The 17,134-nt window shown below is 30.8% G+C and overlaps 1 protein-coding gene across 1 annotated transcript; it reads left to right on the top strand.

The window, feature by feature from the left end:
- Window positions 1–6,432: 6,432 nt before the first annotated feature.
- LOC114273073 (ethylene-responsive transcription factor ERF027) lies at window positions 6,433–8,025 on the top strand. The gene has a single exon (XM_028214840.2). The coding sequence runs from the start codon at window positions 6,682–6,684 to the stop codon at window positions 7,369–7,371; it is 690 nt and encodes a 229-aa protein (XP_028070641.2). The 5' UTR covers window positions 6,433–6,681; the 3' UTR covers window positions 7,372–8,025.
- The last annotated feature ends 9,109 nt before the right edge of the window (window positions 8,026–17,134 follow it).

The following is a 17,134-nucleotide window of genomic DNA, read 5'->3' as shown; positions in this document are numbered from 1 at the left end:
TTTTTGTCTTTACTGATTTTCTTTTAATAAAATTTGTGAATCAAAGTAGTTACTTTTTAGGTGGTTTAGATTAGGCGACTTCAAATTTTTTTATTTTATTTTATTTTTTAAATAATAGTTTACTTTTTGGTCCGTTTTGACTATAAATCTTAAAGTTTTTGATAAAGTTTAGTAAAGATAAAAACAAGCTAATTTTTACCAGGGTTTTTAATAAATTTTGATTTATTTTTATCTTTAGTGTATTTTATTATTTTTTTAAAAGTCAGAATATTTTGCAATTGGCTAGTCTACACGGGCTGAGGAACTAAGCTGTGTTTGGTTAGATTTTCAAATTATAATTCTGGCACTACATTCCAATGTCATGTTTGGATATCTTTCAAATTATATTTTCACAACAAAAAGAAAATTGTCAGGTGGAATTTTTTTTTTTTGAAATTTGACTTAATTGGTCGTCTGGCAAGTCGTCCGAGTGGTTAACCGGAACACGGCAATTTTATTTTATTTTTATTATTATTATTATTTTTTACAATTGGCACTTTTTTTTTTTAATAAAACAATATTTTCAGGAATTTTAAATTTTTTTTATAAGCTTTTAATAGATTTTTGAGTTGTATGTTTTGTTATGAGTTATAAGTTTTTGTATTAAATATCATGTCACATAAAAAATTCCTCACTCAATTCAAAAATTCTTTTCAAACTCGTAATCAAACAAATTTTTTATACTTAAATCATAATTTCAAAACATATAAATTTAAAATATAACTTTATTCTCAAATTATATTTCTAAACACTACCTAAATTATTTTTGCATCATTTTTAAAAAATTTCACTATCAACAAAAATTAAGTCAAAGAAGAAAAAAAGAAAAAAATGGTCAGTTTACAAAGCCCACGTGGCTGTAAAAACAACCCCCAGGCCCAGTCCATATAGGTATAAGGGTGTGTTTGATTGGGAATAAATTTTTTATCAAGCGTTTATTTATTTTTTATTCCGTCGGACATGGAGTCCGGCCGAATTTCTTATCCCTCGTATAGAGGATTATACTATCTTGAGTTGGGGGGGGGGGGTTATGGGACAATTTTTATTGGACTATTTATCGTTGGGATTAGAATGTGAAATGACCATTTTGACCCTCTACTATTTGATTATATATTATATTTAGTAAAATTCAATAAAATTTAAATGTCTCAATGTAAAAATAAAATAATTTTGTTTAACTTTTTATTGATGTTTTATTTATTTAATTTTTTAAAATAATTTTTTATAAATATTTTATTGATGTTTTATTTTAAAATTTTGTTTATATTTTATTTAATTTCATTATTTAAATTTTAATAGATGTTTTACTTAATTTCATTGTTTTATTAATAATATTTTTTAAAATAAATTTATTTAAAATTTTAATTAAAAAAATAATGTATATTTTTATTGATATTTTATTTATTTAATTTTTTTAAAATAAATTTATTTAATTGTGTAAAAAATAAAATAAAATAAAATATATTTAATCTAGCAAAAAAATAATTAAAATATTAAAGATATGTTTAATATTGCTATTAATTAGTAAACAATTGAAAAATGATAAAATAGTTTTTTGTTCATTTATCCTATCAAGTCCGTCTAATCAAATATTGGATTCATTAAAAATAGTCATTTCCAGACATCTAATCCCATGAAAAAACAAACACGGATATACATCCAATCCAACGAAATAGTCCGAGGGATTCACAGACCCATAATTCAATTCGATAGATTCTAATCCCCCTTATCTAGTCCGATGGATTTGAATTCTGGGACTGTGAATCCCTCGGACTATTTGATTTGATTGGATTTGATTGGATTGGATGTGTATCCCGTGTTTGTTTTTTCATGGGATTAGATGTCTGAAAAAGACTATTTTTAGTGAATCCAATGTTTGGTTGGACAGACTGGATAGAATAAATGAACAAAAGACTATTTTACCCTTTTAATTGTTTATTAAGTAATAACAATATTAAACATATCTTTAATATTTTAATTATTTTTAGATAGATTAAATAAAATTTTATTTTATTTTATTTTTTACAAAATTAAAAAAATTTATTTTTTAAAAATTAAATAAATAAAATATCAATAAAAATATATGTTATTTTTTTAATTAAAATTTTTAATAAATTTATTTTTTAAAATAATAATAATTAAACAATGAAACTAAATAAAACATCTATTAAAATTTAAATAATGAAATTAAATAAAATATAAACAAAATTTTAAAATAAAACATCAATAAAAAGTTAAATAAAATTATTTTATTTTTAAATTGAGGCATTGAATTTTACTAAATATAATACAAAATTAAATAATAGATAGTCAAAATAGTCATTTCACCACCTAATCCCAACAATGGATAGTCCTCCGAAAATTGTCCCCCCCTCCAGGATACAATAGTCCCTCATATGGGGGATAAGGAGTCTGGCCGGACTTCATGTCCGGCAGACTAAAAAAAAAAAAAACGCCGGGTCGAATGCTTCCCCCAGATTACAATCCGCACAGTAAATAATCCCCCGTATCCCTCCAATCAAACACATCCTAAAAGTATATTGTAATCCAACATAGTGTAGAACTTGTCTTATATAAAAGGATTGTGTCTGGTGGACTTTTATATTTTTAACCCTTTTATTAGGCGTTTATTAAAATACAAATTTTCTTTCATTTTCTACTTGTATATAACTCAGCAGTTTCTTCAACCAACTTTCCTAATAACTTTAGAAAGTACAATATTAAAAAAAAAAAAAATACAGTTGCAGAAGAAGAAAAATAATAATAATAAAAATATTACATTTTTGCCTTAAGAATAGTTGATGTGAGGTTCACATGATAATTTTTATTATCAAATTTAACATAAAAAATATAACGAGTTAACTAGGAAACCAAAGTGAAATTTAATGTAAATTAAAAGAGAGTAAAGTGTAATTTATGTGTAATATATTAAATGCAAATCAATCTTCTTTTCTTGATCCATAAGATCAGACAACTACATTGGAGATGTTAGTAGAAACCACAAATCACATTATCCTTTTAGATTTAAGTATAAATTTGTAAAAGGAAAAAAGAAGAAAAATGTGAGTGAAATATGAGTTAAATTTGTTAAATATTTTTCATTCCTTTCTATTTTTTCTCCACATATTCCTATGCAATTCCAAGATTCAAACATAACCTAGAAATTACCCAAAGACCAAAATGCTATCTTGTTATCCAAAAATCCCAATATTTCATTAGGAGATCATAAATTTTTTATCTATTTGTAAGTCTTTCCTCATTGTATTTGTTTGAGATTTTTTTTTTACTTTTTTCTTTTCTCTATTTGTTGTTAGTTTGTGGCTTTGTGTTAGACTTCTTTTAATAAAATTTTTCATGTCACTTGTAATTTATTTCCTATTAATCAATTTATAAAAAACAGAAAACAAAAAAAACAAAGGCACAATGACAAGCACTTTTCATGTCCCAACCAAACACAATAAAACATATAAGTGGCATCTCGATCGATTAAGGATTCCATGAAAAGAAAATGACTCAATGATCACATGCATATATATATATATATATATGTATGAAAATGTATGTGAGAGAGATGCATGAATCAAACAAGCTCCATATCCATGGTGGGGCTTTGTTGCTATTCATACCCAAAATGACAGCTTGTTGGCTTAATCTCATCCATAAGATCATCACCCACCTATCCTAAAACATAATTATAAACCATATCTGAACAAACAATCTTTTAGTGTTGGCATGGAGTTGCCTCCTTTTTCATCATTAAACAAAACAAAAAGAAAAAACCAAAAAAGAAAAGACATGTGCAAAGCAAAATCTCAACATGTGGTCTATATATAGCTTATCTATGGTAGGGACTACGAGACTGTTCTATCCCATCCCATCCCATCCACTTTGGTACATTGGATGACTGCAACAATATTGGGAATTAGAAAAAGTATATAGAAAAGTATATTTATGGATTATAATCATTCTAAATGTAATTTGCATCTCATAAATTTTAAATTTACACTATTCCTCTCATTTTTTAGATAAAATCGAAAATCAGTTTCATAGTCCATTGCATTTTCCGGATACTTGTGAGTTTATTATGGTACACATTTGATAATTTATTTTTGTTATTTATGTTTTTATATGTAAATCATCCATAAAATCAGTTAGATTGATTTTTATAACCGTAATTATATATTTTTATTATTTTCAAAAAATAAATGACAAATAAAATTTTAAGATAGATAGTCCATTTTTTTATTTATTAAATAAAAGACTAGAATAACGAAATTATATAATTATAATTATCATATCAGTTTAATTTAATTTTGAATAAATTATAAATACACCCCCTGAGATTTGCTTAAGGTACATATTGCCTCATGTGATTTAAAAAATTAAAAATACCCCCTTGTTATAATTTTTTTATTTAACAAAATTAACTAAAAAAATGAAATTCATAATTGCTCTCCTATACAATAACAAAATTACTTAAATTATTAATTGAAATATATTTCTAATATCATTAAAAATTGTTAATTGACTTGATAATTTATTAATAAAATGGACGATTTGTTATAAAATTAGAAACCTTAAGGGGTGAAATGTAATTTTCAAAACCATAGGGGGCGATTTGTATCTTAATCAAACCTCATGAGGTTTATTTTTAAATTACCCTTTAATTTTTTTTAAATAAATAATTTAGGCTAGAAGAATAGTACTTTAATTGAAGGTTAGTATCTCTGCGATGGCATTGATTGGACCATATCTACCCTAATTCATTGTCAATGCCAATGCTCCTAAGTTTAGTTAGATAGACTAATCAACTTATAAAAATATGTTTATTAGTCATATTAAATGATCAATCCATCAAATTAAATACAATGGATGGTGAGTTTGAAGGCTAACACTTTCATATTTTTTATTCTGTATCTTCTTGACAACCAAACAAAAATTTGAAGAATTATTTGAGCTTGACGCATTAGAGGGATAGCATGTGAAATTTGAAGTATGAACTGTCAAATCAATTACATTATCTAAAGTTAAAGCATGGTTCTAATCTCTATCCTCCAAGGTAATATTTAGTTTAAGGGTAAGAAAATTTACTGTCCCAAACACAAAACACCAAGGTTGGCTTTGATTTTTTGAAGGGGAAATTATCTATCAGAAAATTATTACTGAACTATGGAAATTATTAATATGTATAAAAATTTATCACTTATCTGTAATTTCTTTTCGAGATTTACATTGAATTGATTCCCCCTTTTTTTGAATGCCCAATTCCCTTACTGTAGCAGTCAATTTTTTCATTGTTCAATTCAAATTGCATGCCTAAATAAATAAAAATCAAATTCAAATTCCATGCCTAAATGAGAGTACTAGTAAATTAGTAATAGAATATGAGAAGTCAACTTAACTATGGTCAAATCTATACATCTCTTTTCTTCTCTCTTTCTCTCTTAATTTTTTTTTATTACAATATATCTCAATTATAGTGAAATAGAATGGACAATCAATTACCAACAAATCACAAATTACATATAATATAAACTCCCCAATTAAATTAGGGAACAAACTCACACACAAATGGAAAGAATCAAATTTCTAACCTTCTAATGAAGTGGGTTCTAGTCATCATCCTAAATTATCAAATAATGTTATGATAAGCTTCCAAAACTAGTGAATAATTCTAATTTTCATAGGAACTTGGTTTTGTTTAGACAAAATAATATTCCTATTACAAGTTTACAAGAAGCTATTTTTCATGCCCAAGGCATGGCCATATCTAGGTGGTGTCTCAAATACATTGTAATTGATGGGGATAATAAAATTAACAATTTTATGTTGAACATTAGAAGAATAGTAAGAGACATAACATCTAGGCCTTGTTTGGGAAAGTAAATTTTTAGTCAGAAAGTCCTTACAAACTGTTACATCATTCTTTTTATTTTTCTGCATATCTTTTATTAAAAATAAAAAAAATAACTAAAATAATTAATTTTCAAACAAGTCCTCAATAAGTGATTTGTGACATATACCAAGTGGGTTTTATGGACACCAAATAATTTTTTCCATGTTTAACACATTTTTGGGTATATATTATGATTGTAGTACATGACTACATATCACTCTCAGTGGCAAAAACTAAGAGAAGTTGATAGGACTATGAAACTAGACACTTGTAGTACAATACAATATAATATAATATAATATGATAACAGCTAATTGCTAGCATGTACCACTTCCAAAAAATTTGCGTGTGCTCTCATTATCATACACCCTCTCAAAAACCCTAATAGTACTAAACCCCCCCAGAAAAGGCCACGATTAATCCCCCGAATTCCCCACGCTTCACTTTTTTCATACTTACATATAAATATACCAAACATGTATCCTCTCAATATCCTTCACCACCCCACCCATATTATATATATACCATCCATAGAGAAAAATATTATTTTTAAAAAAAAATTATAATGATTCATTTGCTAGAATAATATATGATGAGTGTCAATTTCAGTACCAGTGTTAGTATCAGTTTTGATATTAAAAAAATATTTTAAAGAGTTTAATTTTGTTTTGATAGGGTTATAAATTTGTGACTATAGATTTTCTATATATATAATTTTTATTTATATATTCTTATTTATTATATATATGGCTGACCCTCCACCCCATACTAACTTGCGCCAGGTAGACCAACTATCATACCTTGACCCTCCTCCTCCGGCACATTCTGTATCTATCACCACGTGTGAAAATATATTCTCTCCTTATCATCACCACCGCCCAAACGCCGCCATGAGTTCCACCTCCTCCGGCGGCTCACCCAGCCGCCCACCTCCCGGAAAACATCCAATCTACCGGGGAATACGGAGCCGGAGCGGAAAATGGGTGTCGGAGATTCGAGAGCCCCGGAAAACTACCCGTATATGGCTGGGCACCTACCCGACGCCGGAGATGGCGGCCGCCGCCTATGACGTGGCTGCCCTAGCTCTCAAGGGCAATAATGTAATTCTCAACTTTCCAGAATATCTTCATGGGTATCCGGTCCCGGCTTCTTCGGCGGCGGCGGATATACGCAGTGCAGCTGCCTCCGCCGCTTTGTTAATGAAACCGGAATCTGGTGTGAATCCGATGGCGGCGCTGCCGGGTGGTGATGGTGGTGGTGGGGTGGCCCCTGCAGCTGGACATGAATTTGTCGATGAGGAGGCATTGTTTGGCATGCCGAATTTGCTGGTGGATATGGCGGAGGGAATGCTGATGAGTCCGCCGAGGATGAACTCGTCGCCATCTGACGATTCGCCGGGAAATTCTGACGGAGAAAGTCTATGGAGCTATTATTAACAAGGGTTTTTGAGCATACGATTCCAAATTAGGGTTTTAAATATCGGCTGTATCACGATTGTGGAGTCTTCGGATGCCATTATCTATCCATATATCAGGTGATATAGTGTCTGATATTGAATCATGAAAGAAAAAATTAAACCCAAATAAGCCAAAAGTTTGATAGCATCAGGGAATGAAGAACTGGTGGTTGTCGAGAGTTTTTCTTTTTTTTTTTTTTTTTTTTGGTTAAAGAGGTTATGACAAAAAGATGATCACATAGTTATAGATAGTACAGTGAATTTGAAGTGAACGATGGTGTTTTTAAAAAAAATAGGAGGGAGGACAGGGACGGATTTAGGATTATTATTATGGAGGTGCGAAAGTATGTTTGGAATACAAATTTTTATAATTTTAAATTTTCTAAAATAATGTATGATATTTTTCAAATTTTTAGATGTAGTCCTGAGGGAGGTCATAAGTAAACGTAGTGTAGAAGACTGTTTGCTCATGAGTAAGTGAGTGAGTGAGAGAGAGTGCATGTAATATATAAAATTGGTAGTGTTAGTGGTGCCATTTTAGTACAGTGATTTTCCAACACTGGACTGGGCTACCCTTGTTATCTGCATCTTTTATTTTTATTTTTATTTTTTATGAAGGAATGCCAAATGTTTCTGTGTGCTGTTTTTCCTTTGAAAGACTGGGTTATCGGAGTAAATATTGATTATAACAATGCTATTACTATGATGTGTTGATATCATCATTCATTAAGTAATCTCACTTTACAGTAAGAATTATAACATGTTACCATCATTATACTATTTTTTTGTTTTTGTTATTTTAATTTTTTTTGGGTGCTTATGAGGAGCTTAGATAAAAGACAGCTCTCGCATACGTAAGTGAATTTTTTTTTAAATTTTATAGTAATAGGAAAAAATTGCACACTAAATTTTATTTTAAAAATGTCTTTCAAAATAGAGGTATGTAATATAAATTTAAATTTAAATTTAAATTTAATATATTATGAGTCGCGCTTAAAATGAATATTACTTGCTCATTTTATCTGTTAAACCTATGTATGCATGTTAATATGCTAAGGTATCATTTTCAATCCCATATTCATAACACCATTTTTGAGCTATATAAAACTCAGTGACTCTGTGTATATCTCTTGAGTTGTGCCTAAGTGCTTGATACCAAGATTGAGACTCATTACTCATTACGGTGGTCACTGATTTAATGATATTTTAATAGGGTTAATGATTCGACTTTGAATTTAATAGGTTTAATAATTCAAAATTTCATCAATAATATAAGACCATTATACCAATGAGAAACAAAATGTGACTTTGAGAATGATTAGGGTTTCCTGTCTGGTGGTCACCTTCTGTTACTTCTTTTTGTCCATTTCACAATTTTTAATTTTAAGTGGCGACTAAAAGGAAAAAAACATAATTGACATTCCTACAAGGTTGTAATTAAATTTCTACTTGTTTAGGTGGGATTTGACAAAATTTGACTTATGAGACACATATTATATGAGTTTTATCTAAAAATTTAAAATGCCAAAACTAAAAATTATAATAAAATAATAAATTTGTGACGTGAACTTTAAATTGCTTGTTTATACTTTGTTAGTTGTTTGTCACATCAACACCAATTAAAAAAGACAAACAAATGGGAGAATCAGAAAAATTACATGTAAATCTTAATAAGTGTAGTTATTATTTAATAAGTCTTATAATAATTAATAGTATTTTTCATCAAACACTACTAAAAAAATATCATTAATTATTAATTTTCAGCGATAGTTTGAAAAATTTTTCACAAAAAATATTACTAATTATAAGTGTTAGTAACAGTTTAAAAAAATTATCATAAAAAAGTAACTAATTTTTAACTTTCAATGACGGTTTGAAAAATTCGTTATAAAAAAATATCATTAATTATAAGTCTTAGCGACAATTTATAAAAATCGTGACAAAAAAAACTTATAATTGTCAATTTTTAGCAACATATGCAAAAAATCATCACAAAATTATTTTTAACGACTAGTTTATTAGGACTTACTTTCAATAGAATTTGATGAGAATTAAGTCTAACTATTAGAATATATATGTAGTTTACCCAAAAATTAATTACAAAAAAGTAATGAACATTATAAATATATATTTTTTTTATTGGCAAAACAAAATTTTTATTGATGGGAACATACGAAGTATGAAAGAGTACATCAATAAAGAGGAGTTTGGATCTAGCAAAAGTTTAGTTCCAGTTGGTGAGAGACCAACAACAAGCAAAGAAAGAAAAACCAGAAAAGCAAAAGGCTTCCATATGAGCCACCAGCAATAGAACAAAATGGCTGCCACATGATCCTCCAACATAACAAAATTAGCAGAACAACAACCTCTAGTAGCAGAACAACCAGCAGACTACCAACAGATAACAAAGAAAAAAACCAACACATACCATCAACCTTGAAACAACATTGCCTTGAAACTATACTGCCTTGAAATTTCCATGAACTACATTGCAGCCCTTCAATCATTCTACATAACCATGAACTACTACCAACAAAGCAAACGGAGAAAAGGCAGAGAGAAACCAGAGAAAAACCAGCACAAACAAGAGAAAAACCAGTAGAAAATCACCAAAAATAGTGCTGAAGCATACTAACAGGTATTCAACCAAACACACCCACTAAGAGGCACTAGACTCCATATACTTTGTTGCCTTCAAACTAGGCCAAATCTGATATTCATGGGAATCTAGACATAACCTGAGGTACATCAGCTCCTGCACTTTTGTAACTGATGGTATATGCATTACCCTTAACCTCTATGACTTTTGAATCTGCACATCACCAGTCAAAAACAAAGTGGCTCCTTCACTTCTGTAACTACCTAACTCAGTACAACAGAGCTTCTTCAAAGCACAACCTGATCTGCCCTAAATTACAGATGAAATAATTGGTTGAAAAATGAAACTCTTTCAGATATGGATTCAACCACAAAGCAATCCTAGTCTTAATCAATTCACACAACTTAACCAAATTTGGGTTAGCTGCCTGAAACACACATTTATTTATAAGTTTCCAAATTGACCACAGCACAACCAATGGGATAGCACTCCAAATCTTTCTTTCCAGCCTCTTCATCCTGTCTCCAGCCCACCATAACAGCAGCTGATCTACCGAGCCTGGAAATGCCCCTTGAGTCCCCCACCAATTCAATATATTAGTCCATACACTCCATACAAAAGGACAACAGATTAAAACATGGTTCACAAACTCACAATCAGTCTTGCAAAACACACATAGACCATCTCCATTCCCAGTTAGAACACCAATTCTTTGTAAAAACTCAACAGTCTTGATTTTGTTTTTCCAAGCTAACCACCCAAATACTTGAACTTTAGGGAGGACAAAATTAAGCCACACCAACTTAGTGATTAGAAGAGTTAGGCCAATATTACAGGCAGCAAACCTATACAGTGATGCTACAGAAAGCTGACCTGAAGTTGATGCTGTGTAGACAGGCCTATCCACCTGGTTAGACCTCACTGTAGGTCCTGCTCCTAATTAATTCAGGAGGTTTTGGAGCTCCACCTCCTCCTATACATACAACACTCTTCTGAATGATAGATTCCATCATTCTAGTGAATCTTTCCTATCATAGATATCCTTCAAAGTATCACTTTTCTCTAGGGACAATCTATATAGACTTGGGAACTCATCTTTCAGACAAAGATGCTGACACCATCTGTCAGCCCAGAAGCTAATCCTTCTGCCATCCCCAACTTTCAACTGAAAATTGTTCACAAAGACTTCTTGAAGATTGTTTCTATGTTCATCAAAAATTGTAATGCCTTTCCACACAGTTGACTGGTTAGTTCCAGGAATAGAGAAAGGCAGCCAGCTTGCAATTTTCAGCTTATACCTGTTGCATATAACTCTCTTTTACAAAGCTTCACTCTCATATCCAAACCTCCACCACCATTTTAGTAATAAGCAAAAGTTGACCTCTTTCACCCTCCTAATGCCTAACCCTCATTGTTTCACACTTTTGCACAGCTTCCCCTATCTAACCATATGGATTTTCCTCTTAAGTTCTGATCCACCCCACAGAAATATAGCTTGAAGCCTCTCAACTTCTTTAGCAACCCCATCAGGCATTCTGAAAAGTGATAGATAGTATACTGGTAATGAAGATAGGACAGCTTTAACAAGTGTTAATCTCCTAGCAAAAGACAACAACTTCCTTTTCCACCCAGCCAGCCTACATCTAATTTTATCCAAGATAGGTTTCTATGTAGCTTTCTTCTTTGGATTAGCCCCTAGGGGTAACCCAAGGTAGCTGATTGGTAGTGCCTTCACTTTGCAGTTAAAGATTGAGGCAAAAACAGCCATATTTTCATCTGGAACCTCCACACCACACACAACACTCTTATGATAGTTAATTCGCAGCCCATATAGTACCTCAAAGCATCTTAGCACCTTTTTCAAGTTCCTCACATCATTAACCTCTGCTGCACAGAATAGTAAAGAGTCATCCGCAAACTGAAGATGAGATAATATAACACCATTTGAGCCAACCTTCACTCCTTGGACCAAACCTAAAGCTTAAGCTCTGGATAATAAGATATGTAGCCCTTCTGCAACTAAATTAAACAGGAAATGGGATAAAGGGTCTCCTTGTCTTAAACCCTTTTGCGGACTGAACTCTTCAGTTGGTGACCCATTAACATGCACTGACATCCTAGCAGATGTTACACATTCCTTGATCTAACTAATTCATTTATTTCCAAACCCATATTAAGATATCATATAGAATAAGAAACCCCAATTAATGGAATCGTATGCCTTTTCAAAGTCCAGCTTAATAATTAGCCCCTTCTTCTTTGTCTTCTTCCACCTATCTGCCACCTCATTTGCAATTAACACACCATCTAAAATGTTCCTCACACTTAGAAATGTTGTCCGGGTTTCACTAATTATGTGGGCATCACTTCTTTCAATCTATGAGATAGCAACTTTGCTAAGTTCTTATATTGACCCTACCAAGCTTGTAGGCCTATAATCAGTTAACCCTTTAAGATTCTCTTTCTTTGGTATAAGGGTTATAAAGGAGTTATTGATACCCTTGACCAACCTTTCATTCTTATGGAATTCATTCAAAAAGCTTATCACATCACACTTCATCACTTTCCAAAATTTTTGAAAACATCCCATATTAAAACCATCTGGCCCTGGTGCTTTGTTCCCATAACAAGCCATCACTGCACCTTTGATCTCAGCCTCTGAAAACATTGCTTCCAGTTTGTCAAAACCACAACTTCCTTGTACTGAGTTGAAAGTCCCTCATAATTGTGGCCTTCCTCCCCAGCCTTCAGTAAAATGACTCTTGAAATGTTCAAACACTTTACTCTTCACTTGAATATGTCAAAAATCTTATTCCTTACTTGTCTACACTTAGTCATAACATGAAAGAATCTAGTGTTCTTGTCACCCTTCAAAGCCCAATTCATCCTTGACTTTTGGATCCACTTTCTCTCCACCATCTTGCTTAACCTCCACACTTCTTCTCTAACCTCCATTCTTCTTGCTTTTTCTGAATTATCAAGCTCTCTATCCTCAGCAACAAGATCAAACTTATGCAGGTTAGCTTCTGCTGCTTCCAGGTTTGTGATTATATTCCCAAACACCTCCACATTCCATTTCTTAAGACCAACTTTCAGAGTTTTTAGCTTTTATAGAAGAATAAAGCCAGCTCATCCCACTATATGAGCCTTTTTCCAGTTGTTCTCCCAAAAAGCTTTGAAGGTTTTATGAAGGAACCATGCATTTTGTATCCTGAAAGGTTTGGGCCCCCAGTCTTGGCCATCCTCCATCACTAGGAGAGGACTATGATCAGAGAGTAGCCTAGGCAGACCCCACATCTTCAAGTTAAAAACCTTGTGCCATTTTGGATCTACTGATACTCTATCAATTTGACTCCACTTTTCACCTTCTCTTGAGTTACACAATATAAACTTTTTACCACACAATGGCAGGTCAGACACTTCACAGCTTTCAATGAACTCATTAAACTCCCTCATCCCCTTGTCTCTTCTAGAGCACCCTTTCCTTTCACCAATGTTCCTCATTTTGTTAAAATCTCCACCCAAACACCAAGGTTTAGGAAAATCCTTCTTTAATTTGACTAAGCTATTCCAGAGCTTCCTTCTAAACCCCACTTCATTAGGTGTATAAACATTCACAATAGCACACTCAAAAGAATTAAAAAAGGTACCTGAAAACAATATGAACCTCCTGCTGCTACAGCATTCTTCTATCTGAAACACATCTAGGTCCCACACACAAAGTAATCTTCCAACTGCACCCTCAGAGTCCACAGCCATAAATTCCATGTTACCCCTAGGCCACAATGATCTTACTTCAGCCTTAGAGATCTCGGATTTTTTGGTTTCTTGGAACAACACCATATCCACCTTTCTTTCCTTCAAGAGCTTCCTAATCTTTCCTTTCTTTCCCTTCTTGCTTAGCCCTCTCACATTCCATGTTAATAACTGCATAACTGCTACATTCCATGTTATAATTATAATTTTTTTCATTAATATATAATTATTTTGGTCAGACACTACACTGTAATTGCGCCTTTAAAAAAACCATTAGCACCTACCCACCTTGGAACTATCTAGGGCAACTTATGAGGGCTATTTATAAATTATTATTATTTTTTTAGTATTTATTTTGAAAATTTATGTCAAAATGTTTGATGTAATTTATTTTTTTTTGTATTTGTTAAAGTAGAAACAACTTAAATAAGTTACAAAAATTAATTATTTTTAAAAATTGAGAAAATATTATTTTTAACTTCTATTTTTTAGTTTGAAAAAGGTTACACCAAATATTGTATTGGTAAAACAAAAGTCAGATGAGAAATGTGTTTGAATATAAATTAATGAGGGTCAAACAAGTTGTCAAGTGTGAGCTCAAATTCAAATATAACAGAGATAAAATAATAATAATAATAATAATAGAAAGAAGTGATAGAAAAGCATCTTCTACGTACATAAACAAAGCCTAAAGAGCATGAATTTCCCAGGAAAATTCATAGGGAGTGAATACATTTTCCTGCTGGCAGAAACCTCTTAGAGTTCATTTATGATGTGAGTTGACTTTTTGACTTTTTTATTATTTTAGTCTGGGGTTAAAAAGTCTTATTTGTGATAAATTTTTTAGTTTTTTTGACTTCTATAAAAAAAAAAATAGAATGATTATGGGTTGGATGTTGCATTTTGTCCTATTTGACTAAAATAGCTAATTTTGTCATATATGACTATTTTAGTCCAAATGTGTATCCCAAACGGAGCCTTAGAAACCTTGGTTATGCTTAAATATTTTTTGCTCAAGGCAAAGAAATACAAACACTTTTAAAGAGATAACGTGTTCATGTCGGACATATGACGGACACAGGCACTCATCAAATATTTTTGACACGTGAAAAGCTTATTTTAATTATTAGGTTAAAAGTTTAAGTTATTTTAATTATCAAGCAATCGGTGAAATTTAAATAGACGATTTATTACATATTTTGATACTATATTGAATTGTTAACCACTAATTCAAAGTGGTTAGAGAAAGAATCATTTTTATTATTTATATTATGTCAAACATCCAAAAAAGAACTATTTTTTCTTTAAAAAAATTTAGATATACATATTTACACGTTTTACACACATTACAAGTATGAATAAATTAATAATAATTTAAAATTACATCTATTAATTTTTAATAGACTATTTAAACTCTTGCCTTGCCATTAGGACCATAACGACAAATATTTAACTTTGCATTCAGCTCATCTAATTATTTAATTTTAAAAGTTTGTCAATTATAAAATGACTATGAGACAACCAAAAACATGCATACATACATATAAATATATATATATATATTCTTTACAATTTGTTTGGATGTTGAGAAAGTAGAAATGGAGGAGGTGTAGGTAGCTAGATCAGAAGAAGTCGGCCAGGGAGGGAGCATTGTATCAGTGTCAAAAAGGATGTTGACATCAGTCTTTTTTTTGTCTTTTTTTTTTTGGGATAAATTACACTGGTAGCTTTTGCATTTTACTTCTTATGTCACTTTAGTTCTTATAATTTTAATTAGTTCGATTTTAACTTTTAATTTTAAATTTTGTTTCAATTTAGTCCAATTGATAACGTCAATTAAAGTTTTTGAAAGAAAATGATCGCTGGGTTGGTTGAGATTAACTCACTAAGTTAAATAAGTTTATAATTTTACCTATAAAAACATAACATATACCGTTTACGTGCATACTTTTCATCAAAAAATACTAATTGTAATCAATTTGGCCAAATTGAGATAAGATTATAAATTCAAGTCAAAATCAAACTAATTAAAATTACACGAACTAAAATGACATAAAACAAAAATATAAAGACAACAAGTGTAATTTACCCTTTATAAATTACTCAACAATGAAACAGAAAAAAAATAAAAAATATGAGGGGTGTAACTCATTTTGTGATAGAGTGCAACTCAAAATCTGTATGTCTATGTTTGTGTAGTTTTTTTTTTTTTTTTTTTTTTTTTTTTTTTTTTTTTTTGGGGGGGGGGTGGGTGGGTTTTCCTACGGAGTGAATTGAATCCCCTTGTTTTTTTTTGTTTGGTTGCTTTTAATCAAAAAGAGGTTGTTATTGTGGGGCATTGGGGGCTTTGTCTGATACAGAATCTCGCTGACTATTGGAGTAGCCGCAATTTCTCTTTATCTTTGAACGTGATCAAATAAATGTTTGACTATACCCAACTCATACTTGTTTGGCCGACACAGTTCCAACCCAGGATCCTCTGTCTTTTCCTTTTCTTCTATTTTTTGTTTTTTCCGCTATTCAATGAAAAATCAGAGAAATTTATCATGTGTTGAAAAATAATTCGGGATACATGTATCAATTAATATATTAATTATTGTATTAATAAAGTTATAATATTATCATTTTAAAATTATAACCCCACTTATTATATAAATTATTAAAATTCAAATATTTTTAAATTATGTTAAATTATTTGTTAATATATTAATTAATATATATAATATTATTCAAAATAATTTATTACGATAAATAGACAGGTACATCCTCAGCTTCTCTTCCTCAATTCTCTCTCGCTCTCTCTCTCTCTCTCTCTCTCTCATGGATCAACCTCTGGACTTGTTCTCCGAAAGCTATTTTGCCAAGTGGTCAAACTGTCGGCCTTCAATATAGACAAATATCAAACTAGGCCTTGTTTGTGGACAAGTGTTTTTAGTAATTTTTTAATTAAAATATGATGTAAAAAAATTAATATATTTGGAATGATATTTTAATTTTTTATAAAAAAAAATATGCAAAAAATAGAAAGAAGAAGAAGAAGAAGAAGAAATCTTTCATTTTTTGGCATAAGTTGTTGGCTTTTTTATTTTTTTAATGACTTTTTGACTTTTTAATTAAAATTACCACTTACCAAACAAGGCCTAGAGAATGCCAATAACAACTCAATGACTTTGATATACTTATGACAATATATATATATATATATATGTATATATGTAAAATGTATTAAAATTTTAAGAGCCATGATAGAGACCCCCTCCATTCACCACCCCCACAACCCCCCACAGACACGTGGCGGGTGGTGATTGGAGGAGTAGGAAAAAAAGAAAAAAGAAAAAGAAAATGTAACCAATGAGAGAGAGAGGGTTAAAGGGGGTGGGGGAAAAGG

Source organism: Camellia sinensis, chromosome 11 (assembly GCF_055761805.1).
Source record: "Camellia sinensis isolate YWXY chromosome 11, ASM5576180v1, whole genome shotgun sequence".
Lineage (NCBI taxonomy): Eukaryota > Viridiplantae > Streptophyta > Magnoliopsida > Ericales > Theaceae > Camellia > Camellia sinensis.
Note: the sequence above shows the minus strand (reverse complement) of the source record. Positions and strands in the feature narration are given on the sequence as shown.

Bases quoted from the DNA above. Each gene is read 5' to 3' on its own strand.
- LOC114273073 (XM_028214840.2), top strand. From the start codon at position 6,682: ATGGCTGACCCTCCACCCCATACTAACTTGCGCCAGGTAGACCAACTA.